Source organism: Galeopterus variegatus, unplaced genomic scaffold (assembly GCF_000696425.1).
Source record: "Galeopterus variegatus unplaced genomic scaffold, G_variegatus-3.0.2 Scaffold223, whole genome shotgun sequence".
Classification (NCBI taxonomy): domain Eukaryota; kingdom Metazoa; phylum Chordata; class Mammalia; order Dermoptera; family Cynocephalidae; genus Galeopterus; species Galeopterus variegatus.
The window spans coordinates 277,913-303,520 of record NW_007726334.1 but is presented as its reverse complement, the minus strand read 5'-3'; the positions used below and the strand labels follow the sequence as shown (position 1 = coordinate 303,520).

The window sequence follows — 25,608 nt, the reverse complement described above, 5'->3', positions numbered from 1 at the left end:
GTGAGCCACCAAAAAAAAAAAAAAAAGAAAGAAAGAAAGAAAGAAAGTAGAAAAATATTAACCTACCAACTTTAAAATGAACTAAAATGAGAGGAGATGAAATGCACAAAGAGCAAGAAAGCTTCTCTAATAACACAGGCAAAAAATAATAAGGGCTTGAAGGTGGCTGAGGAAAATAATTAGTCTGGAGCTTAGAAGGGAAATAACTTGGCCAAAGGCTACAAATAATTGGGATAAACTCTACAAGTCTTGGTAAGCAACTGGATTCAGGCAAAAGAGGGTGAATAGTAGATCCAAGACTGAAAACGATGTTTCAGGCCAAAGTTACTCCATTCTTTGGATCTAAAATTTTGAAATGTATTTGAGTCACTTGCCCTATACTTTTGACCTACATTCTTTCCTTTTTTTAATTAGCATTTTAAATTTTGAAATATAATGTACTTAGAGGGGGGCAAATAATTTTAAAGCTTACATGTGTGTAATCATATTTTCTTGCTCTTTTCTAGAGTTGCACAACTTCAACATGCATTTTAACAATATAGTTTAATTTTGCCAGTTTTAAAACTTTATATGAATGCAACATACTGTATGCACTATTTTTGTCTCTCTTGTCTTTCTAAATATGCGGTATATTATACCCATGTTATTAATCATGTCTTTGGTCATTTTTATTGCTAAGTAATACTTAACTATATGAATATATCAGTGTCCATTTTACTGTCGGTTGGCATTTTGATTGCTTCCAGTTTGGAACTTTACAGACAACATTGCCATGAATAGTCTTCCATATGTCTTATTACACACATTTCTTTGTTCTTTGGCCACCCCACAATTGGACACTAGAGCAGCAGTAGTCTATTTCTACTTTTCAATCACATAACAAGCAGACCCATTCATGGCCAAAGTTCAGCCCTCCCCCACCCCATGTGGCCCTAAGTATCAGTTGACACAGCAATGCTGATGCAACAGTCCTGGAGGACATTTGGATGGCACGCTATCTTGTCCAGCTTGTATACGATTGCAGAGGTACCAATTACCTCTTACAGTGGATTTCCACTGGCCCACCCAAACTTATGTCTTAGTGGGTCTGATATAACCAAGCTCATGATCAGTAGCTCTGGCCACATGGTCAGACACACTCTCTTTACAGTGTTCAGCAACAATGTCGTCAATGTAGGTGGTATGACTCACTCCAGAACCCTAGAGGATTACATTACAGTTCTCCTATTGGGGCTTGCCATAAACTCCACACCACAGGTAAACTTGGTACTGCAGGGCCTGCTGGGCCATATGACCCAAGTGGCAGGGATGCTTGCAGTAAAGGCTGGACCTGCTGCTGAGCCTTTCCTACTCCAGGCCTACTCAAACCTGGCAGTTTTCATGCCACTCAGTAAATGGGCAGGAACAGCACTACCAGTGTGGAATATGCTGCTTCTAGAACCTGAAGAAGCTTCCTGGGTACTGTGCTTCCTTCTTAGGGCTTTTCCTGTTATATAGTTTTTTTTTACCTATGACTTTTTGAAAGGATTTCCATCAGCCTCCTAATAATACATTCTTATTATTGTTATTATTTATTTTTTTATTTTGGTACCTGGCCAGGACAGAATTTCGAATCCTTGACCTGGGCGTTACCAACACCATGCTCTAACCAACTCAGCTAACTGGCTAGCCCTTCTTATTTTTTTATTGATGCATAACTATTGTATATATTTATGGGGCACAGTGAGACTTTCAAAGCATGCAATTGCCAGAACATTCAAAACTCCTGTTCTTGCTAATTTGAAATATGCAATATATTAGTGTTCACCATGGTCCTCTCACTAAGTGTTGGAACACTGGAGCTAATTCCTCCTATCTACCTGTAACTTTGTACCCATGGACCAGCCTCTCACCATCCTCACCTTCTCCCTATCGCTCCCAGCCTCTGGCAACCACGAGTCTACTCTTCTTCGTGATCATCCTTTTTAGAATCTGCGAAGGACTCAGATAATGCGATATTTGTTTTTCTGTGCCCGGCTTACTTCACTTAACACAATGACCTTCAGTTCCAATCATGTTGCTACAAATGACAGAATTTCATTCTTTATGGTGGAATGGTATTCCATTGTAAACATAACACATTTTCTTTATCCATTTATTTGTTGATGGATATCTTGGCTATTGTGATTAGTACTGCAGTAAACATGGGTGTGCAGTTATTTCCATTCTTGATTGCTTTGTTTTGTGTAAATTATGCAATACCCTTATGTCTGTGTTTTAGTCTGTTTTCTGTTGCTATAACAGAAACACCTGAGACTTGGTAATTTATAAAGGAAAGAGGTTTATTTGGCTTACAATTCTGGGACAGCTGCATCTGGCACGGGCCTCAGGCTGCTTCTACTCATGGCGGAAAGTGGCAGGAAGCCGGCGGGTACAAGCAGATCACATGGTGAGAGGAAGCAAGAGAGAGAAGCAAGAGAGAGAGACAGAAGGTGCCAGGGTCTTTTTAAGCAACGAGAACTCACTAATTAATCATGGGATCCGCTCCCATGACTCAATCAGTTTCCAACACTGCCACATTGGAGATCAAATTTCCACATGAGTTTTGGAGGGGACAACACATCTGAACTCCATCATTCTGCCCTTGGACCCCCAAAACTCATGTTCCCCTCACATACAAAATACAATCATTCCATCCCAACAGTCCCAAAAGTCTTAGCTTGTTGCAGCACCAACTTAAAAGTCCAAAGTCCAAAGTCTCATCTGAGACCAAAAGCAAAAGTCCTTCCAGCTGTGAACCTGTAAAAGTCAAAACCACATTTATCTACTGCCAAGATACAATGGTGGAACAGGCATTGGGTATACATTCCCATTCCAAAAGGGAGGAATAGGCCAAAAGAAAGGAAAAACAGGCCCCAAACAAGTCCGAAACCCAGCAGGTTTAGCAAATTCAAGTTTAGCTTTCTAGTGCCAGAGGCAGGGCTCAGTCACCCTCAACACCACTTCCAGTGCCACACCACACCAAAATGGCTCCAGCTGGTGGCCACGGATAAGAACTCAGAGACATCTCTCCCACCTCGCAGACTGGGCTGCCTGCTTTCCTGCCACTTCCTTTACATGGACCATTCAGGAATCTGCCTGTGAACTGAAAGTCACCCATAATTTTCTCATATATACTGCTAATTGCCACACTCTCTTCTCGGTCCCTGCCTGCCCTCCCTGCCCTCTGTGTGTGGTCTCCAGGCACGCAGGTATCCCCCAGGGTCTGTAAGTACTAAAACTCAAACTTTCACACAGTGCCTGCATTCTGACCTCTGACAGGAGTGATCCCCTGCTGGTGCTCTTTTGTCCAAGTCTCTGTGGCGGCTGGGGACAGTAGCTACCAGCTAAGTTGATAGAGTTTCATTTAACACATTAATGCAGGTCAATGAAATGAACAAAGATTTAGCTAGCAAATTTGATAAAAAATATACCTTGAAAAATCTAACATGTCCCCCACTGGTCTTTTACCCCCAGCTTTACCAAGGCATAATTGACATACTACAAACTGCACATATTTAAAGTATACAATTTGATGAGTTTGACATATACATATGCCTGAGAAACCATCAACACGATCAAGATAACGAACATATCCATCAGCTCCAAAAGCTTCCTCCTGCCGCTTTGTAATTCCCCCCCCAAACCCCTCCCTCCAGGCAATCACTGTTCTGTGTCCATCTCTATAGATTAGCATTTTATGTCGATGGAATAATAACGTATTCATTCTTTTTGATCTGGTGTCTTTCATCAAGTATAATTATCTTGAGATTCACCTGTATTATGTGTGTATCAGCAGTTCATTCCTTTTTATTACTGCGTAGTTATCACATTCTGGGAATATATCTCAATTTGTTTACCAAAAATTTTGTTTTATAATTTAGCCTTCTTCAATTAATTTGGGCTCTCCTATAACAAGGCTTCCATGGTCGTGTGTATCAGCAGTTCATTCCTTTTTATTACTGCGTAGTTATCACATTCTGGGAATATATCTCAATTTGTTTACCAAAACCTTTTGTTTTATAATTTAGCCTTCTTCAATTAATTTGGGCTCTCCTATAACAAGGCTTCCATGAAATCTCCTGTCACTGGTAAAATTGATCAGATCCCACATCTGAAGCCACAAAGCTGAGGGCAGATCTGGGATGGATGGAATCTCCTGCTGAGGGAAGGGAGGCCTCTGGGAGGTCGGTTTATCATTTCTCTGGACACCATCTTCCAATCAAAACAGCGTGGAATGGGGAATGTGTCATTTTAGCTGTAAAACAATGCGCATGAAAAATATCTTGATTAATCACGATTAAACTAAAGGAAAGACCTATTTCTTTCTCCCCAACCCCAACCTCTGTGTCATTTCAGTCCTCTAAGGAAGGCTGTGCAGCATCAGTGAAGGTTGCCATCGACACTGGGTACCGACACATTGACGGGGCCTACTTCTACAGAAATGAGCATGAAGTGGGAGACGCCATCCGAGAGAAGATAGCAGAAGGAAAGGTGCGGAGGGAGGACATCTTCTACTGTGGAAAAGTGAGACATCACCTTCGCCCTTTATCTCCTTACATTCATGCTGCATCTAGTGCCACTTTTCTTTGCTAAAGTATGTGGGACTCACCAAGAGCAGGAGGAGACCTCTCCCTCCCCCTTGTCAACTGCCATATTCCCCACTGTAGCCGAGAACTTAGGGACTAATTAGTCCCCTGAAGGTTAGAGATATTTATCTCTATTTATTTAGAGATACATTTATAGATAGCAAAAACTATAAATCCAAGCAAAGCAAAGCAAACACAAATGTCAGGATAGTGTGGACTGTGCATAAGCGGATGGCCTACAGAGGGCCTCCTGGGTGGGTAAGGTTCTATTTCCTGGCCTCAGTTGGGGGGAAGAGGAGGTCAGGTGTTTATTTTGTTATTAATCGTCCATCTGTGTGCGTGAGTGTGTGTATATGTGTGCGTAATTGCACTCTTGTGAGTACACTGTATTTAATAATAACAGTTTGGGTTTGTTTGCTTTTTTCAAAGGTAATCTAAGATGACACCCAAATCATGCAAAATAGAATTTTCAGCATTCTTAGATTATCGGGTTATTCATTAGTTTGGGAGAAGTGATAGTAAGCAAAGTAGCATTTTGAGTAGAGAAAGAGGGTTAAAAAATAAGTATTTGAGTAAGTGTAATTAACTCGGAATTGGGATCAATTTTTGAAACCAATGAATTTTGTTTAATAAAAGCAAACAAACATAAATAAAAAAACAAGTTCATAAGGTCACACATCCAAAAGCTAGCTGTGTGGGCTTCTTGGGCCTTTAGCAAGACTTTAGCTTAACATCCTAGAGAGTCATTTATCATGATGGTGGGTGCTAAAGTTAGCATATAAGAAGAAAATGGTCAAAACTGCCTTTAAAATCCTTTAAATATGGTTTTTTTTTTTTTTGGTGGCCAGTACAGGGATTGAACCCTGAACCTTAGTGTTACCAGCACCATGCTCTGACCAACTGAGCTAACCAGCCAGCCCTAAATCCTTTAAGTTGCCAAAAAGTACAGTTGCATATACAACCTGATACTTATACATATATAATGTCAATAATGTGCTGTATGTAATAAAGCACACATATGCAAAATGTGACAGTATTTACTTAAGTCATCAGAAAGAGTGCATAGCTGAGCTAACGTAACGTGCAGGTGCTCACGCCCCAGCAGGGTCAGTTTTCATTGCCATTACCCAAGAGGCAGTGTGGCATGGTGGTGAAGTGTACAGACTCTGGTGCTAGATTGCCAGGTCACAGTCACAGATCTGTCCCTTCTAGCTGTTGAGTTACTTAGTGTTTCCAGAACTCAGTTTTCCTCTCCGTTAAAATAGGGATAATAATGTCAACTACTTCATAAAGTTGTTATGAGTTAACATTTACAAAGCACTTAAACAGTACACAGCACAAAGTTAATACTGTATGTGTTCATTGAATAATAGTAAATTAAAATATAAAACAATTTTCCCTTAGAAGGGGAGGCAGCAATAACATCAAAGGGGCCCAGAGTAACAAGAGCTACAAAAAAATACACATTTTTTTTCACTACCTTCTCCACATTCCATTTTCTATTCTCTTTTCTTGCTTTTAGGGCAATGAAAAAAACATTGCCCAAAGGAGGAAAGAATCAGATTTTACCAATTTTGTTTGCACTTTCTTGTAACAAAAAGGGTGCAAAAATTCACAACTTTTATTTTTTCCAAAAAAAGTCTTTGAGCAAAATTGATGCTCTGAGAAGATATACTAAGTTATCCCATGGGTCTGAGGACCCCTTGGCATCCTATGTTTTACCCACCTAAGGGGACACACCCTTCGGTGTGACAAACCAAGCCTTAATCTTTCATTGTGTAACTCTTCAGAGATCAAGGAGATACTTAGTAGGAACTGCAGAAACTCAGACCCTGGGGTCTCAGTAGAACCAAATGAGAACAAAAGAGAGCAGTAAAAGGGAATGTCAATCTATGTAATAATTTAACGTTTCACTAGGCTTCTGCACCACCTGTCACAATGCAAAGGGTCCACTGAAGCCATGCACATAACTATATTCCTTGCTCATTTTACACACACGTTTTATAGAGAGGCATGAAAATAAAGTGCCAGGCTAGGTCAGAACATCTAGCTAGATGCATGTTCCCTAGTTGCACAATGAGGAAAAGTGAAGATTTTAAGGGAAACTTAGGAAATTAGCATGGGGTGGGGCCAGGGGAGAGGAAGACTTTGTCACCAAATTAGGTACTCTGTGTAGATCTTTAAGTCTCTTGTACATACTATATTTGAATAAAGTTATACTCTGGGTGTCAAGAGTTTCATCCACTCATATTTATTTGTTTGTTTGTTTGTTTGTTTGCGGCTGACAGGTACAAGGATCCGAACCCTTGACCTTGTGTTATAATACTGCGCTCTAAACTCATCCTGTATTTAGATGACACTACAGCATAAATATATTTTTGTGAAATGAAATGAGTGAATAAAATGTGTATGAATGCTTTGTAATGTTTGTTTGTTTGCGGCTGACAGGTACAAGGATCCGAACCCTTGACCTTGTGTTATAATACTGCGCTCTAAACTCACCCTGTATTTAGATGACACTGCAGCATAAATATATTTTTGTGAAATGAAATGAGTGAATAAAATGTGTATGAATGCTTTGTAAGGAATATAGGGCTGCTTTATTGTAAAAATAGTGTGGACATTAGTTAACCATCCCTCTTTGATTCTTTCAGCTGTGGGTTACAAATCTTGTCCCAGAGAGGGTCCGCCCAACTCTGGAAAGGACACTCAAGACCCTCAAACTAGATTACGTGGATCTTTACATCATTGAAATGCCCATGGCCTTTAAGGTGAGTTCAGATGCCTAAAGTTAGGCCTCTGCACCCTGGCGACTGTGAGCCAATAGCTATGTGCACGAAGCCTGTTCATTAATTAGCACCACAGAATATTATGGTGTTTTGTTACTATAGAGCAGAGAATACTGACCTAGCCTGACAAATGCCAAAAAAAAAATTTTTTTTGAGCAGACTCAGGCCTGGATCCCAAATTTCTGGATTCTTAATTGAACGCTGTTTCTATTATACCCTGTTTTTCAGATATAGTTTAAACTCTCTCCATCAAACCACATGTAGTACCCTAACTGTAGTCTACATTTTAGTTGCCCAGCCTCCAGATACAACTGTTTTACTACTCACACAGTCTTAAAAATGTCCCTGCACAACATAATGCAAACTAATATACACACAAGTACAAACATAACTTCTACCACCTCCAAAGGGAGATAATCCAAAGAATACTCAGATTTTAGGAGCCAACTTCAAGGCGAGGGTATCTAGATGATATCTGTTCCCGTAATTCGAATGCATTTGGGAGCTGGCTTCACAGTTGCTTTGGTAATCAGAGGCTTTTGTTAGTCAGGTAAGAATTTCGTGGACAAGACAATATCCCTTAAAAGTTTGATAGGCTTTCAGTAAATTCACATTCAGTCAGTTTCATGAATGATAATTAAAACTAGAAATCTTACAGGGTCACTGGCCTGTGGGTTTCTGCCTCTTAATATAGAGCCTCCTTGCTCTGCCCGTCCGTCTAGTCCTTGGTTTAATGACCTCCATTTTGGTCTCTGGCTTGAAATAATACAAAACAGGGAGGCAGAGATAACGAGTTCGTTGCACCAGTCTGCATCCCACTGGATAGCGCATGTTTGACAGGCGGTACATTCATGGCCTACGATCTTGCCTTTACAGGATCCTTGAGAACCATTGTTCTCCCAAGGCTCAAATGCAAAGCAAGTTCTCCATGCAGCAGCTACTCTAGCAGGTTCACTTGCACCAGTTACTCTAACACCTCAGCTCACTGCATCTTGGACTATAGTTTCTACCACTTGCGCAAGTCTGGAGAGGCAGAACACTCACAACAAGTTAAGTGAAGCAAGGGATAACGGAAACCTAGGATTCATGGTAAGCTGGTCCCCCAAGGCTTGGGGAAGTTGCCAGAGTGGATGGAGTCTCATCTGTGCATGCCCATTGCATCACAGCTGAAGGACTCCAAAAGCAGTCTATTCTAGGCATCACATGAGTCGCTAGGCTAAAGCACTGTAAGACATCCTGTTCTACAAAGGACAGGAAAAGAGCCTGAGCATTTCTGATCAGTTCCTCCTTATGTCAGGGTGTTGTATTCCCAGCACATTCAACAGTTATTTTTGAGAACTAAAAATGAGAAAGAGGGAAGAGTTGGGTTAGCCAAGGTCATCCATGGACTTGTCCTGTACTTTTATTTTCTACTAGTTTTCTTATCTTCCTGCCTTTTCTAACTCTGCAAGGCTCAGATCTGATCTTTTGCAGTCATCTTGGATTGCATCCAGAAGCAGAAAGAACCCATTTTAGTAAAGCATCATCTTATCTCTCATCTTATAAGCCCAGTAGCCACAAACACATTTATCTTTCCTGCAGGACCTGACCAAAAGCTGCAAAAATGGCCAACAAACCCAGTGTTTTTCTACTAATACCCTAAAGCTCCAGCCTTAGTAAGCCCATTGTCTGAGTTTCAAGACACAGCAAGGCAACAATTTAACCAGATGCCATACTGTCCCTAGCAGGGATGGCCAATTCTCAGATGAAGGTCATCTGAGGGAAGATCCTCAATGTTCCCAATCCCACGCTGACTGAGCCAATTCTGCATTTTAAGTTCCATTACCCACAATACCCAAACACCTCTGCATTAATCAGGACTTTTGTTATAAATGGCAAAAATCCAATTCAAATTGAGTTTAGCAAAAAAAAAAAAAAAGGAATTAAGAATTCTAAATGGTATCTAATTTAGGCACAACTGAATCCTGAAGTTCACATTGTGTGTCTGTACTCTGGCCCTTTATCTCCACGTTCTGGTTGGCTTCAGTCTCAAAAATCTGCCTGTACGATGGCAGAATGACTGTTGACATGCCAAGCCTACAGTGTCAATACAACTTGAGCATTCAGAGAGAGAAGAAATATTAATATTAAACCTCATGGAGAAATATTGATTAGCTTTGCTTGGGTCATATACCTATTGCTGACTAATCTTTGGTCTCTATAGCCAAAAGCGAGATTGGGGAGCTGAGTCAGTCCACCCAAACAGCACTGTTACGCTTCCCTCTGTGTAACCGAGACAGAAAAAAGAGAAAGAAAGAATTCACTCAAGGTAACATGAATGAGGCCTGGAGGGACTGCCGCCCATCCGGGGAGCAGCAGCCCCAATTCAAAATCAGCCTTTCTTTTTATTGACAAGACAAGGAAATTTCACAAGAAAAATCAGTTGATTCAATCATCAAAGAAGGACATAAAAGCAGGCAGTGTAAAACTAGTGACAGCAGTAAATTAACAATGTGACATTCCAGAATGTAATTTGTAAAAAGCTAGGTTAATTCACCAACAAACAGCTTGTCCTTAGTAAACATTTTCTTTTCCACATACTTCCTACAGTGATTTCCTTAGCATATTTAAACAGCATTCAAGCAGTTTCCTTAACATATCTTAAGAACAATCAGTAGGTTAAATAGTCAATAGTCATTCAAGCCAGAATCAAACCAGCAACCTAAAAAACAGTCAAAGTATGCAATCCCATCCCTAAACAGTGATTAGAATTGATTAGATGGCTTTTGCCAAACTTATCTGTGGACTTTCGTCCCCTACTCAAGAGCCCTTTGGCTCATTCATGCATTATCTAAAAATCCTACTCTAAGATCAAAAGAGAATCAAGATTTCTAACCCACTACACAGCGTGAAATGAGTTCCTCCAGAGAAGACGTCATAGGGATGGTAGAAAACAAAAATAACAGATTTCCACTGTACTCAGTAATTAGATATCACGTAGTTTGAATCCCATCTCTGTCACATATGAGCCAGACAATTGGTCATTTATACCTAATCTCTTTCCCACATCACCTAATCATGGTATACTGGAAAGAATATGGACTTTTGAGTTGCACAGAAAGGGTTTATGTTCAGCTTCATTACTTACTAGAATCATTGCTTTGATCTTTCTGAACTTGAATTCCATCATCCGTAAAATGGAGGCAATAAAAACTTTCAAAGTCCGTCAGAAATGAGAACACACGCTGGGTCCTGTGATGCGAGATTCACACTCTTTCTCCTACACTATATCTCCTCTTCTGCCTCATCTTCCCAAGCCCAGCAATCCCAGCACCTTGTGGACTGTGGTGATTTCTTGGTTTCAGGCTCTTAGGTATTATTACCTCAGCCTTCATCCTTACTTAGTTAATGTTGACTCTTGTTCAAATGGTGGATTTCTAATCTGAGTCTTAGAAATTTGGAGAGAACCTGTATTTAAAAGTAAGAAAATCAAATTTACTTCTGGGCCGGTTAGCTCGGTTGGTTAGAGCATGGTGCTGATAACGCCAAGGTCTGGGGTTCGATCCCAGTACCAGCCAGCCAAAAAGAAAAAATTACTTCTCTGGCTGACAAATGACTTAAAATCTTTTTGGAGAAAGTAAATAGAGAATTTCCATTCATATTCTTGATGAGATCAAGGCTCAAGGACACAGAAGGTAAGAAATGACACAATGTAATGACATTACCTCTGAACTAAAACTGTTTGAGAAATCAATATTTGAAGCTAAAATATCACATGCTTTTTGAATCTCATGATTTTTTTAAACAAAAACCCTTTCATCCTAAATTATCTCAGCACTTTTATTATTTTTAAGTGTGAAGTTAAGAAGCAGACATAATTTCAGAACAAAATACAAAAAAATTGTAAGATATTTTTAAAAGATGAGTGAACAGAAATGAAAGTCAATAGCATGTAATTTTAGAGGATTGGATTATTCTTTCAATAATGTCTGACAGTGAGGAACAAGAAAGGAGCAGAAACAGGCTTATCAGATGAAGGGATTGGTAAAGCAGGAACAGTGGAGGCTCAAGGGAGGCACCACAGAAATAGCTAACATGGGTTCAGGCTTGATAAGCACTTAGTTAAAATTTGGGAAAGTAAAAATTATGTAGCAGAGTTCATGATGAAGACATAAAGCCATTTCGGGAGATAAGTAAAAGGTAAGAGATACGGAGAGAAACTGGAGTAGAAATGTGGGTCATAAGTCTTGAAAAAGTCAAAGAGCTTATAAATCAGAGATAGAAAAGGGTAATTAACCTGAACAATAATTTGGCATCAAAGAGAAAGGAGACTTTCCCACTCTCAATGAGACAGGAGGAAATTGAGAAGAAATTGACTTTGCTAATGAGGACAATGGGAAAATGTTATCACCAAAGAAAAGTCAAGTTTTATGAAGGTGAGATGGTAGGAAAAAAAATTGAAAAAGATTTTGAAAAAGGCTATAAAAGATTTTGTCCAATTGTTTGAGTCCTTTCTCTGTTCATTTTGTGCTGCTGTTAACAGAATAACTGAGACTGGGTAATTTGTAATAAATAGAAACGTATTGGCTCACAGTTCTGGAAGCTGGAAGTCCAAGACCAGAGTACCAGCATCTGGCAAAGGCCTTCTTGCTGAATCATCACAAGAGCACACTCCCACGAACCCTTTTCATAATGGCATTAATCTATTCATGAGGATAGAGCCCTCATGACCTAAACATCTCCCATTAGGCCCCACCTTTTGATGCTGTTGCTTTAGGAATGAAGTTTCCAACACATGAATTCTGAGGGACACATTCAAACCATAGTAATTCCTGAGAAAATTCCTCTTACCAAAGTCAACAAACACTTCCATACTGCCAAATCCGATAGACACTTTGTCCTCATATTATTTGATCTCTTTCAACACAGTTGACTGCAACCTCCTTCTTTATACACGCTCTTCTCGTGGTTTCTGTGATATCAACCTCCCATGACTTTTTGGGAGCTTCTTCTTTGCTAGCCTCCAAAGGCTGTCATGTACAGTACTTTACCATCAATTACTTATCTTGCAAGCCACATTCTCTATAGGTGATTTCATCCAATCACATGCATTTAATACTATTTTATACGCTGAATACGCTCAAATTTTATCTCCGGTCTTGACCTCTCTCTGAGCTCCAGACTTCTCTGTCCAACTGTCTCCTCAAATATCCACTTGAATGTCTAATGGTGATTTCAAGGTCAAAATATCCAAAACAATATTCTTGCTTTCTAGCCCCTACCTCAGGAAATGATTACCACCATCCACCCAGGGAGTCTAGGAGTCATCTTTTTGTTTTAATGTGTAAATATGTTTATTAAAAAATTAATGGAAATGAATGCATAACCTTTTTTTTTTGGGTGGCTGGCTAGCACAAGGATTTGAACCTTTAACTTTGGTGTTATCAACACCACACTCTAACCCATTGAGCTACCAGCCAACCCCAGGAATCATCTTTGATTTCTCTGTATCCCTCACTGTCACCACCCCACCTCATTTCTAAGCCGACATTAACGTGTGTTGGCTCTACTCCTAGTTCAGATGCTAATCCGTTCCCTTCTTTTCATCCCTATTGCTATGTCCCAGTCCATGGTACCATCAGCTCTCGCCTACTGCAATAGAATCTTAGGTTGAGTTCTCCAGAAACAGACCCTGACATGAGGAGAATGCACATGAGAGTGACTTACTATGAAGTGTAACTGACAGGGGAGTGGGAAAACATGACTGAGAGAGAACAGAGACTAAGCAGATGTGTGGTAGAAAGCAAAGTTCTACAGAGAGCAACTTTGGCTCAATGTCACAGGAAACTCTGAAAACAGAGCTGGTCCAAATCTCAGAATCACTTGATCAAGGGGCAAAGAAACAGGAATATTTATACCTCTGCAACTTTGGTTAAAGGATGCCCCAAGGGGGGGGGGGTATAAAATCCTGGGCACATCCGAGTGAGCAGACAGGTTCTAGCAGCTTGAGGTCTGTCATCCAACAAACAGATGCAGGTGCTGGCTATGGAGAGTGAAAGCACAGGATACACAAAAGAGGTAAACAAGGGGGTACAGACAGGTGTCTTAGTCCCTTCAGGCTGCTATAACAAAATAAGACTAGGTGATTTATAAACAATAGAAAGCTATTGCTCACAGTTCTGGAGGCTGGGAAGTCCAAGATCAAGGCACCAGCAGGTTCAGTGTCTGGTGAGGGTCCATTCCTTACATGGTGAAGGGAGACAAGGCAGCTCTCTGGGGCCTTTATTTTTTTCTTTTGCCACTAGCCAGTTTGGGGATGTGAACCCTGGACGTCAGTGTTATCAGCACCATGCTCTAACAAACTGAGTAACCTGCCAGACCTTTTCTTTATTTTTGTTTTTTGTTTTGAAGAGGACGCTTGTGGACACACTAATCCCATTCACGAGGGCAGAGCCCTCATGACTTAATCACCTCCCAAAGGCTTCACCTTCCAATATCATCGCCTTGGTGATTAGGGTGGGGGGAGGACAAATTGAGGGGGGGACAAAAACATTCAAATCATTGCAGCGGGTAACTGACAACTCCTGCTGCAGTATCCTAACCTGCGTCATGTGCTTTCACATTTATTCACTGTATTAGTTTCCCATGGCTGCTATAACAAAGTACCACGAACTGGGTGGTTTAAACAACAGAAATTCATTGTCGCACAATACTGTAGGTTACAAGTCCGAGATCAAGGTGTCGGCAGTATTGGTTTCTTTGGAGGCTGTGAGAGAGAATCTATTCCGTGTCTTTCTCCCATTTTCCAGTGATTTGCTGGCAATCTTTGGCATTGCTCGGCTTGTAAATGTATCACCACGATCTCTGCTTTCACCTTTATATGGTGTGTATTTCTATCTCTGTGTCCAAATTTCCTCTTTTTTTTGTAAGGACTCAGTCACATTGGATTAGAGCCCAACAGGGGTTTTGAAAGATTTGGGGGCCAATCAAAGGAAAAGACATGACCAAGAGAAAGGCAGTAACACAGAACAAGCTTTATTGGGTGACACTTGGACAGGGTTGTAAGACAGGGTAAGTCTCTCACAGCATGAGACTGTTGAAAGGCTTAGAGTGGCGAGAGGACCACCAACTGGAAGGGGAGGATGGCAAAGCAGCTCCTGGGAGAGAAGGGATCAGAAGGGGACTTTACATGTGTAGGTGATGTTGCTTAGCAGCATGGTGGGGAGTCTCTGAATCAGAAGGCTCTGAAGGGCCATTGCAGCTTGGGGTCATTACCAGAAGACTATCTTATCAATGGCCTGTAGATACTAGTGAAGTTTTACAGGTTCTAACTGGCTGGTAATTTGCTTGTTAGTGTAAAAATTTGAGTTAGGGCAGGCTTTTAAGCTAATAGGTCTCAGTCTGCAGTGAAGAAATAACCTAGAGGTCAGGACACAGAGGCCATTTGGGGCTTATCTTTATAACAGGCTCATTCTAATGACCCCATCTTTATTTGATCATCTGCAAAGACTGTTTCCAAACAAGGTCACATTCACCGATATTCAGATTTCAACATCTTTGTGTGGGGTAAGGGACAAAATTCAACCCACAACACTACCCAAAATATGTCCTCCACAAAGTAGTGGTAATGATCTTTTTTAAAGCATAAATTGAATCAGTCACTTCTGTGCTTAAAACTCTCTAATGATTTCCCATTGCTTTAGAGTAAAATGCCAAGTGTTAGCCAAAGACCACAGGCTCTGCATGACCTGGGTTTCTCTTTTCCTTCGCCTCCTATCATACCTCTCTAGGCTCTCTTTGTTTCTCTGCTTTAATCACATCAAGCTCATTACCTCTGGAACTTTGAACTTGCTGCTTCCTCTGCCTGGACTGTTCTTCCTTCCAAATCTTTCCACAGCTGTCTTCATCTCATCCTTCAGAATCCAGCTCAATCCTCATCTGTTAATGAGGCTTTCCCAAAAAGTCCTATCTGAAGTCACCCTCTTCTAGTTGTTCTCTATCACATAGGTAGCCTTTTTAGCATTTCTCGGTACCTGAAATGATTTTTGTCTTGCTTACCTTGCTGGTTACTATCTCCATACACACTGGAATGTAATCTCCACTAGAAAATAAATCTAGATATCCTCAGAACTTAGAACAACCATGTACATAATAGAGACTGAGATGAGTAAGTGGGGAGTAAAACAGAAAAGGGATGTTTGGGGCTAGGATATAAAAATAACGGTGATGAAGCATACACTTCAGAAGTAGCCTGAAAGCTTATGTTAGCGGCCAGAAAGAAGTTTGCTGATGAAGAAGAAAGGGAGTTTTCACTAACCTCAACATTACAAATGGAATATTTGATCTGGTGGTGTATCAGTGGGGGAAAGTGTCTATAGAATAGAAAGTAGTTGAAAAAGATGGATGTTTGGGCTATAGTAATAGCGAAGGTGATTCATTCTAATCAGTGTCACCAGATTGAGGTGGCTTCTTTCCAAAAAGCAAGGGCTTGTGGCATAAGTCAAGAATGGTGTTTCCTTAAATCAGTGCCTTCTCCTTAGATTTTCGTGTCCATGGAAGACATGATTTTAGGACAATTTTATTTTATAAAATTTCTGGAACTTTTCAGCACCCTCCTATATGTCATGTTGATTGATAATCTTCTGTTCCTCATTACTGAATAGCTGTAAATACTCCTCCAAAGAGATAGGTCCCTTTTTTAGATATAGCAAAAAGTGAGAAATGTGAAAGACAGTGTTCCACACCATAGTCAGTCTTAATTGGGAGAGGATCACCCAAAAACTGGAGAAGAAGGTTGACCCACAGATGATGTGTAGGGTAGAAAATAAGAACCTGAATTCCTGATGGTCCCAAAAGGGGAAAGAAAAGAACGACCAGAGGTTAGTCAGGACTGGGAAGCCGTATGCTGTGCAGCTTCCTTAAACTTAGGGAGCACTCCAGTCTTCACCTACACCTTCCTTAGCCAGAGAATTTCTTCTCTATCTTAGTGATACTCTTTGGTTTCTTAGGAGTGTAAGAAATTTGGTGTCTTCGACTTTGGCAAGGATAGACTGTCAAAACACTGAGACTGAAAATCCCCATTCTCAACCACTACTCTTTCTTTGTAAGAGTAGTTTTGTCATTACTAGAGAACTTCATGACTTAAGAACAACAATAACCTGTCAGTAAATAAAGAAAATAATTCATGCATCTCAAAGTGAATGCCAGGGTGAGATAATGACACTAACATGTCACATATGTTACACAAATGAAAGAATTTCTGGACAGTCTCACAAAGAGGAGACTACATGTATGTATAAATATATATAATGTGCATAATTAATACATATAATATATATTATATGCATATATAATATTTATTCTATTTATTATATAATTATATAAACATATAAATAAGTAAATTTGAATTGCTTTCCCAGGGCCAGGGTATATTGGTATATTGACAACTCAAATTCCATAATTTTAATTCCCAGATATAAATAAAATGAATTACACTTATTCTTTTTTTGCAGCCTGGAGATGAAATATATCCTAGAGATGAGAATGGCAAATGGTTATATCACAAGTTAGATTTGTGTGCCACTTGGGAGGTAAGTTCATGTGGGCCTCTTATTTTAAATGACTACATTTTTAAACTGATCTGATTATTTCTGTCATATTTATGAAAGATGCAGCCTTTACTCACTATGGAAAGTGATAGAACAGGCATTTCTAACCATAAGCACAGATACATGAAATCTCCACTTCTGGATGCTGAATAATTCTTGATTTTGTTTTGTTGGAAAAGAATGCCAAAGAAAAGTAAGAGGAAGGTGTGGAAGAAAAAAAGGAAGTAGGACCGGCCAGTTCTCAGTGGGTTAGAATACAATGTTAGAACATCAAGGTCAGGGGTTCAGATCCCTGCACCAACCAGCCACCAAAAAAAAAAAAAAAAGTAAAGGAAATATGTTCTAACATAGCAATAATTAAAAATATATAAATGAGATAAATTCACAATTTAAAAAAATTTTTAAAATTAATAATATGTCTAAAAGAAACAAAACTTAAAATAATACATGAAAACTGGAAAAATGCTTTTGGTTCCTTTTTCGAGCAAGCTGCTGGCTCCCTCCCCAAGATCACAAGAGTGGGAAACTGTGGGACAATAATAAGAAAACCCTTATGCTTTCATGGAGGGACGAGGGATATTTTGAACTGGTTTGTTTATGAAGTGGCAGCTTCCATGTAGAGTAGAAAGCAACCCAACCAGCCGTAAGAGGATAATATAGGAGAAAAACTACTGAAACTCCTGCCATAGCCTGGGGACACATGTTGCCAGCTCCACACGTAAGGAAACTTAATATTCATGTTCAGGTGTCTTCATGAATCCATTCAGAGCAGCATTGAAATCCTGCACTTGTGAGAAGCTGAATCAAACATAAGTTACTTACTGGCCTCTGGTGGTTGTTCCGTGCTTCTACCATTCCAAACTCCAAAGGCTGGGAAATTACACTCTGATGATTATCTCTTTTTATACACTTACCCCTGGAGGTAACAGCTGAAGCTCCGAACCGTGGAGTTGTTTTGACAGGTTAGGAGGCACTGACTAGGTTTTCTGGTGCCTGGGGCTCTCCATCCAAGATACCATATGCTTACTCCTGACTTCGATGGAGTAGATCAAGTTTGGGGTCTTGCATTCCCTCTAAGGGACTACCTGACAGGGTAGCCAGTATCCCCAGGAGAAAATGAGTTTACAACCCAAAATAACAAGGTATTTCTTTCACAAGAAGATAACATTATTTCAATTACAGATCCCAGTGTAAATAGAGCAGAGAACCAAGAACTTCTAAATAAGCAAGCTAATATATCAAAGGACATAAGAAAAGATATTAGCAATAAGAAAAAAGAATAAGAAAACTTTTTTCAAAAATAAGCAAAAATAATAATTTGGGAAAATGAATAACACAATGCAATAGATTGGGATAATAGCAGAATGGCTATAGATAAAGAAAAAAATATCAAATTGAGAAACCAGAATGAGGAAATCTCTTAATATGAAGAAGGAAAGGACAAGAAAAAATTTTAAATATGAAAGAAAAGCTTAGAGATGTAAAGGATAAAATTAGAATTTCCAGTATCCACACAATAGGAGTCTAAGAAAACAGAAGAAAAAAGAAAAGAGGTAATTGAAAAAACAAAGATATTGAAAGGATCATGGAGTACAGAAAAGGAAAGATAAGGAAACACACACCTAGATGCATTATAATAAAATTTCAGAATATCAAACATAAACAAAAAACACTAAAACTTCCAGAGTATAGCAAACAAGCCAATAAAGGTGGCAAAATGGAATAATAAAAAATAATCAATCCAAGAGAAAGCAGGAAAAGAAAAAAGGAGAAAAAATAAACAGTTGGGAAAAATAGAAAACAAATAGCAAAATAGGAGATTTAAATTCAGTGCTATAAATAATACAGCATTTGTTAGTAGTCCAAGCACCTCAATTAAAAGGCAGAGGTTGTCGGAATGGAGAAAAACTAAATCCCACTATATATGACATACAAGAAACTCATTTTAAATAAAAAGTCACAAAAAGGTTAAAATCAAAAGCAAAAAAATTTTTAAAGGTAAAAGGGTAGAAAAAGATATACTAGGTCAACGCTAATCAAATGAAAGCTGGAGTGGCTATTTTAATATTAACAAAGACTTCAGAGCAAAGAGTATTACCAGGGATAAAGAAGGTTATTTTATGATGATAAACAGTCAATCTTAAACACCTGTGCACCTAATAACAGAGCTTCAAAATATATGAAGAATAAATTTAGAGAACTGAACAGAGAAAGAGAATAATCCACATTTATAGTCAGAGATTTCAAAACCTCTCTCTCGATAATTGAGATGATAAGGATACAGAAAATCTATAGGACGTAGGAGATTTAAACATTTTTAACCTTCCTGACCTAATTGTTATTTATAGAACACTGCGAAAATATAACAAAATGCTATTTTTCACGTGCACATGGAACACTGAACAAGATAGGTCATTTTGTGAGACATAAAACAAATCTCAGTAAGTTTTAAAATATTCTAATTATGCAAAGTATGCTTTCTGATCAAACTGGAATTGAATTTGCCTCTCTCTCGATAATTGAGATGATAAGGATACAGAAAATCTATAGGACGTAGGAGATTTAAACATTTTCAACCTTCCTGACCTAATTGTTATTTATAGAACACTGCGAAAATATAACAAAATGCTATTTTTCAAGTGCACATGGAACACTGAACAAGATAGGTCATTTTGTGAGACATAAAACAAATCTCAATAAGTTTTAAAATATTCTAATTATGCAAAGTATGCTTTCTGATCAAACTGGAATTGAATTTGAAATCAATAAGAAAAAGATGCCCAAGAAAACACCAAATATTTGGAAAGTAAGAAGCACACATGTAAATAAATCCTAAGACAAAAAAATAAGTAAAATCTATATCTGTATGTAATCTAGATACTAGCAACACACATTGGAAATCAAATTTTTAAAAACAATATTAAATATTAAATAACTTAGAGATAAATTTAATAAAACCTATGCAAGGCCTATGCAGTAAAAGCTGCAACATATTACTGAGAGAAATCAAAGAAGATCTAAATGAACGTAGAGATGTACTATGTCCCTTGATGAGAATATTCAGTAAAGTTAAGATATTAATTCTCCCTCAAACCATCTATAGAGTCAATGTAATCCCAGTCAAAATCCCAATAAAAATTGAAAAGCTAATTCTAAAATTTATATGTAAGTGTAAATAATCTATAATAGCCAAAACAACTTTGAAAACAAAGAGGGATAAATTTGGAGGACTTATACTAATTTTGAGAATGGTTATACAACTCCAGGAATTATGGCAGTGCCAGATTAGCATAAAGATGGAAATATAGATCAATGGAACAGAATAGAGAGTGCTAAAATAGACCCATATGTGCATACAATTGGTTGTTTTTCAACAGAAGTGCCAAGGCAATTCAGCAGTGGAGGGATAATCTTCCCAATGGTGTATTGAAACTGGCTCATACCAATTTGCAAAAACTGATTGTGCTAGTCTCTACCTAACTCCACATTTGGTGATGTCACATTATTAGTTTGAGTGAAGCTTGGTGTGTGTAGTTACACCACAGAAATTGACAAACACTTCAAATTGGGGATTTTTTTTTTTCCTGGATAGCTGGTTGTTAAGCAGCTACCAGCATTCCATTGGAGATGTTCATGACCTTGACTGTGGTGATGATTTTACTAGTGTATACATATGCATACATTAAAATTCATTAAAATGAACATTTCAATACGTGGTTTATTGTACATCAATTATAACTCAATAAATACGTAAAAAAGAAAATATGAAGCTTCCAGAGACAAAGAGCTAGTCACATACAATGAAATTGGCATCAGTTTTGTTTTGATCTGTTTTTATTTTTTATTATCAGCAATATTGGCTGCAAAAAGATAACAGAATGGAATAGCATTTTCAAAGTGCTGAAGAATAAAGAACATTGACCTTGCACTTTTAAAGTATTTACTATCTATAAAAACATTTAAGATCAAATAACAAGAGGAAGATGTACCCATAATAAACTATGATTAAAACATTTATATAATTATAATATATAATAATATATATAGTTAGTTAATTGTATCTATACAATTACTATACTAGTAACATCACAGCTGTTGCGGGTAGATCAAGGAATGTGTGAACATGCTAAGTTCTTGTCTTTATTAGGGAAAAACATAAATATACATACAAACTTTTTTAAAGTAAGAAGGTTGAAAAGAAACATAGAAAAAGCGGGATAAGCTGAAAAAAGAACTTAAGATGGTAGAAACAGTCCAAATATAGTATATTTATATTTGCAATAAAAGTAGATAAGTTAAACTCACCTAATAAAAGACAGATTGGTAGATAAAATTAAAACGAGACACCTAAGCGTAAAGACATGTAAAAGTTAAAATTTAAAGAATGGAGAAAAGACATATCTGTCTAATACTTATCATAAAAGGCTGGTATAATTATATTAATATCAGATAACAGTTTTTAAAATAAAACCATTTTTAGGAATAGAAAGGATTGTACATAAAGATAAAAGATTCAATTTACTAATAAGATATACCAATTTTAAATACATATGCACCAAGTAAAATATTTTTAAAACACATAAAACAAAGAATTAATAGAATACAGAAAGACATTGATAAACTCACCATTATGGTAGGAGGTTTCTGACCTATTTCTATAACTGAGAAGCCAAGAAAAGCTAGACGTGATTTTGTATACATTGTGTGTATACATACACATGTATATAAGGGAGACAGAGAGATCCCAAAATAGGGGAATATATCACACCAAAACGTTTATAAAAAACGATCAGGTACTATGCCATAAAGAGAGACTCAACAAATTTCAAGCAATAGCATCATTATTAACGTGCTGCTATGAATGGTGAAAATACAAAGAGAAGATACGATGGACAATATTTCCCAGACTCATTCAATCATAGAATTTGGGCCTCTCCGCACCTCACCCCTCCGCACTTTTTTTTCTTCACAGAATGCCTATTAACATACCCAGGGTCTTTCCTTTTTAAAGAATTCACAGTCATCCTTCTAAATATTTATTCTTGTTTCTTGTGGGGTTTCTTTCTCGACCTGTTGGCATTTATTCTACAGGCTTTGGAAGCCTGCAAAGATGCTGGTTTGGTGAAATCCCTCGGAGTATCCAATTTCAACCGCAGGCAGCTGGAGCTCATCCTGAAAAAACCAGGACTCAAACACAAGCCAGTCAGCAACCAGGTACAGCTTAACAGCTGTCACGTGAGGGGGTTGGGGATGGGGTGGGGGGCAAGCTCCAATGTAACATTTATTAATAAAAAAAGCCTGGGCTAGGAGTTGGGAAGTTTTGTGTTTGCTCCACGTAAATCTGATCATAAGACCCTGAGCAAGTCTTTTGACTTCTCTCAATTTGTTTCTTAAGAAAAAAGATTTGCAAGTTTAAATCCAGATGAAAATAACCAAAAAGTTTTTCTGAAGAAGAGAAACAATGATGGGGGACAAGAGCTGCCAGACATTAGGACAGGATTTAGAGTACTTAAAATAATGTAAAGGTAGCGCAAGACCCAACATACAAATAAACGAAAAACAACAGATATCTTTAGGAACAGGCCCAAGTAAAATAAAAACTTAATATAAAATAAAGTAGCACAAACTAATAACCAAGGGAGGGATTTTTCAGTAAATAGTGTAAGAAAAAATGGCTAGTTATGTAGAAGCAAACATAGACCTTTGCCTCATATCATACTCCAGAGTTAATGTCTCTTTGATCAGGAGAAAGAGAAAAGCATTTGTAAATACAGCAAACGAATTTTAGTTTTCTGGAGCTATGGATAGAAAGAGAAAAAGCCATGGAAAAATCATAAAGAAAACTTTGATAAATTTGTCTCTTTTTTTCTTTCTTTCTTTCTTTTTTCTTTTTTTTTTTTGCAGTGGGTGGCACTGGGATTCGAACCCTCACCTTGTTATAATAACACACTTTGATAAATTTAATAGTATAAAAATGATAAACTCTAAAAACACTAGAACAAGTAAAGAGCAACAAAAAATAGTTATGTTTTAAAAAATATAATAGGAAAAAGGGGCTCCTATTCTTCCTTATGAATTAGAAGCCTAATACAAATCAATGAAAAAAAAATCAATGAAAAAAACACTAAGGCTCAACAGAAAAATGAGCAAAAGAAATGAACAGAAATTTACAGAAGACAAATTGCAAGACTGGTAAACATGAAAAATGTGCAACTTACTATGAATTAGAGAAACAAATCTAAGTGTGATTTTGTATTGCATATCAAATTAGCAAAGATTTTATGTTTTAATATAATGCTCCATGTAAGCAAGTGATGATGTATTGGTAAGTACAAATTGGATCGGCCTTACTGAAAAGAAATTTGAAAATATATATGAAGAGCCCTAAAAAGTGTTCACTGTATTCTATTTCTAGGAATCCATCCTAATAAAAAAAATCAGGATGCCCATATAGACTTACATGTGTGTTTATCACAGCATTTTTATAATGGGGAAAAAAAATGGAAACAACATAATATGAAAGATTAGGGGAATTATTAAATTATAAGACATTCATAGTACTTGAAACCTCAATAAAAGATGTTCTTAAATCATTTTTTTTTTTTGTCTTTTGTCTTTTTCCGTGTCCGGCAACGGATCGCAACCCTTAGTGTTGCCCCCGTACCAGACCGGGGACCGGCAACGGGATCGCAACCCTCGGTGTTGCTCCCGCGCCTCGCTCAGCCAGTGAGCGGGAACCGGTCTGTATGTGGGATCTGAACCCTCGGGCGGGAGCACCGCCGCGCTTCCCAAGCGGCGCACTATCCAGTGCGCCACCGGGCCGGCCCTTCTTAAATCATTTTTGAGGAAAGAGAAATGAACATGATAGGAAGAAGACCAGGATATAAAATGCAGTGTACAGTATAGAGGCGATTATATTATGAAAATGGATTTTATTGAAGAACGTTTTTTAAAACTGTGTAAAACTGCATTAAACTACAAAGCTTTAATTTTGTGCTCTGCTCTCCAATTCAACTCCATAGGTTGAGTGCCACCCATATTTCACCCAGCAAAAACTCTTGAAATTTTGCCAACAACATGACATTGTCATTATTGCATACAGCCCTTTGGGGACCTGTAGGAATCCAAGATGGTAAGTAATACTGTAGGTCTCTTCAGGAACTATATCCTTTGGTGTACAGTATGAGACTAATGTGAATTACTTGATTGGAGTGAGTATTTTTTTCTGTGCGATCTTAGGAAAGTAACTTAACCTCTTAAAGTCATTATTCATATATGTGAATTAGAGCTAATAATATCTTCTTCCTCACTGAGGTGAAGGAATATATTACATTTCATACATTATATGTATAAATCACTTCTCAGTGCCTGACTTATTGGAAATGCTCGATAAATTTTAGTTTAATTCCAAGAGTTGTGCCCCTATTTCTGCCACTTGTCTTCCTACCATTCCCAAATGCCTACTTCCAACCCAGCTCTCTCCAAAAGAGTTATCAAAAAAATATTATTTACTCTCTGAAAGAGGCAGCTCCATAAACTTGTCTCTCTTGATCTTCCCATACTAAGAGTAACTTCATTCAGTGAGTGCTCTAAACTCAGAGAAATTGGCTACAGATGACCTGACATGTCCTGGCAGGTAACCAGGTGAATGGGAAGACAGAGGAGAAGGGTGATTAACTCTCATCACTCGAGCTAAATATGACTCATGTTTTGATTTTTTAAAAGGGTGAATGTTTCTTCTCCACCTTTGCTAAAGGATGCATATCTAAACTCAGTGGGGAAAAAGTACAATAAGACCGCAGCTCAAGTTGTTTTGCGTTTCAACATCCAGCGAGGGGTGGTCGTCATTCCTAAAAGCTTTAATCCTGAAAGGATCAAAGAAAATTTTCAGGTAAGAGAATCGCTTTTGGAAATATAAAACAAAAGGTATGTTCGTTGTTTGCTTTTAGAGAACGTTCTGTTTGGCTTAATAAGAAACTTGTAATGCTTTTGTATTTTATTTTATTCCAGCTCCCCAACCCACCCTGTTTGTATCTGGATTTACGAGTGATTTTAGCTGAATTTGAGATGATTCCTAGTGCTTCAGGGATTGCTTTGCTGCTTGTACATTACCCAGCTCCCTTGTACCTTGTTTCTTATCTATTGACTCTTGACACTATGCACTCACTTCTCCACCTGCACTAACAGAAATGGAACGTATAAAATTTGAAATTCATAGTAGTAAACTTTCCACCTTCTTACTGGCTCTGGTAGAAGTTGGGGTCGAATTTGAAAATTATTGAAGAGGATCAATCAGACTTCATGAATGCTAATTGCTTTTATTCCCTCCATGAGCAATCTGTGGCCAGCATTATAACTTCCAGGTGAGAAGAGAAGCCATTAAACAACGGAGTGATTAGTTTACTCTGCTACAACTAAAGACAAAACTGCTAGGTAAATACAGGGATTTGTATTATCTTTTAATTCCATTTTTCCACAAAATTTTTGAAGTACCCTCCTACAACCACAGAAAAGTACCTTTTAAAATCAATCAATTATCCATTAATTAATAGTCTAAATTCCAAAAGTAAATTGTTCGGCCCTTTCATTTACTATTGCTAGAAATATATTATTCTTTTTTTTTTT

General features: G+C 38.0%; 1 protein-coding gene across 1 annotated transcript in view; it reads left to right on the top strand.

Annotated features, from left to right (window-relative positions):
* Nucleotides 1-25,608, top strand: part of LOC103585218 (3-oxo-5-beta-steroid 4-dehydrogenase-like) — a 45,749-nt gene that overhangs the window by 8,868 nt on the left and 11,273 nt on the right. The window contains exons 2-7 of the mRNA XM_008566125.1: nucleotides 4,378-4,545; nucleotides 7,262-7,378; nucleotides 16,888-16,965; nucleotides 22,075-22,197; nucleotides 24,006-24,115; nucleotides 24,709-24,874. Of these exons, the coding sequence (XP_008564347.1) occupies nucleotides 4,378-4,545; nucleotides 7,262-7,378; nucleotides 16,888-16,965; nucleotides 22,075-22,197; nucleotides 24,006-24,115; nucleotides 24,709-24,874 (762 nt within the window). The remainder of the gene's footprint in view (nucleotides 1-4,377; nucleotides 4,546-7,261; nucleotides 7,379-16,887; nucleotides 16,966-22,074; nucleotides 22,198-24,005; nucleotides 24,116-24,708; nucleotides 24,875-25,608) is intronic.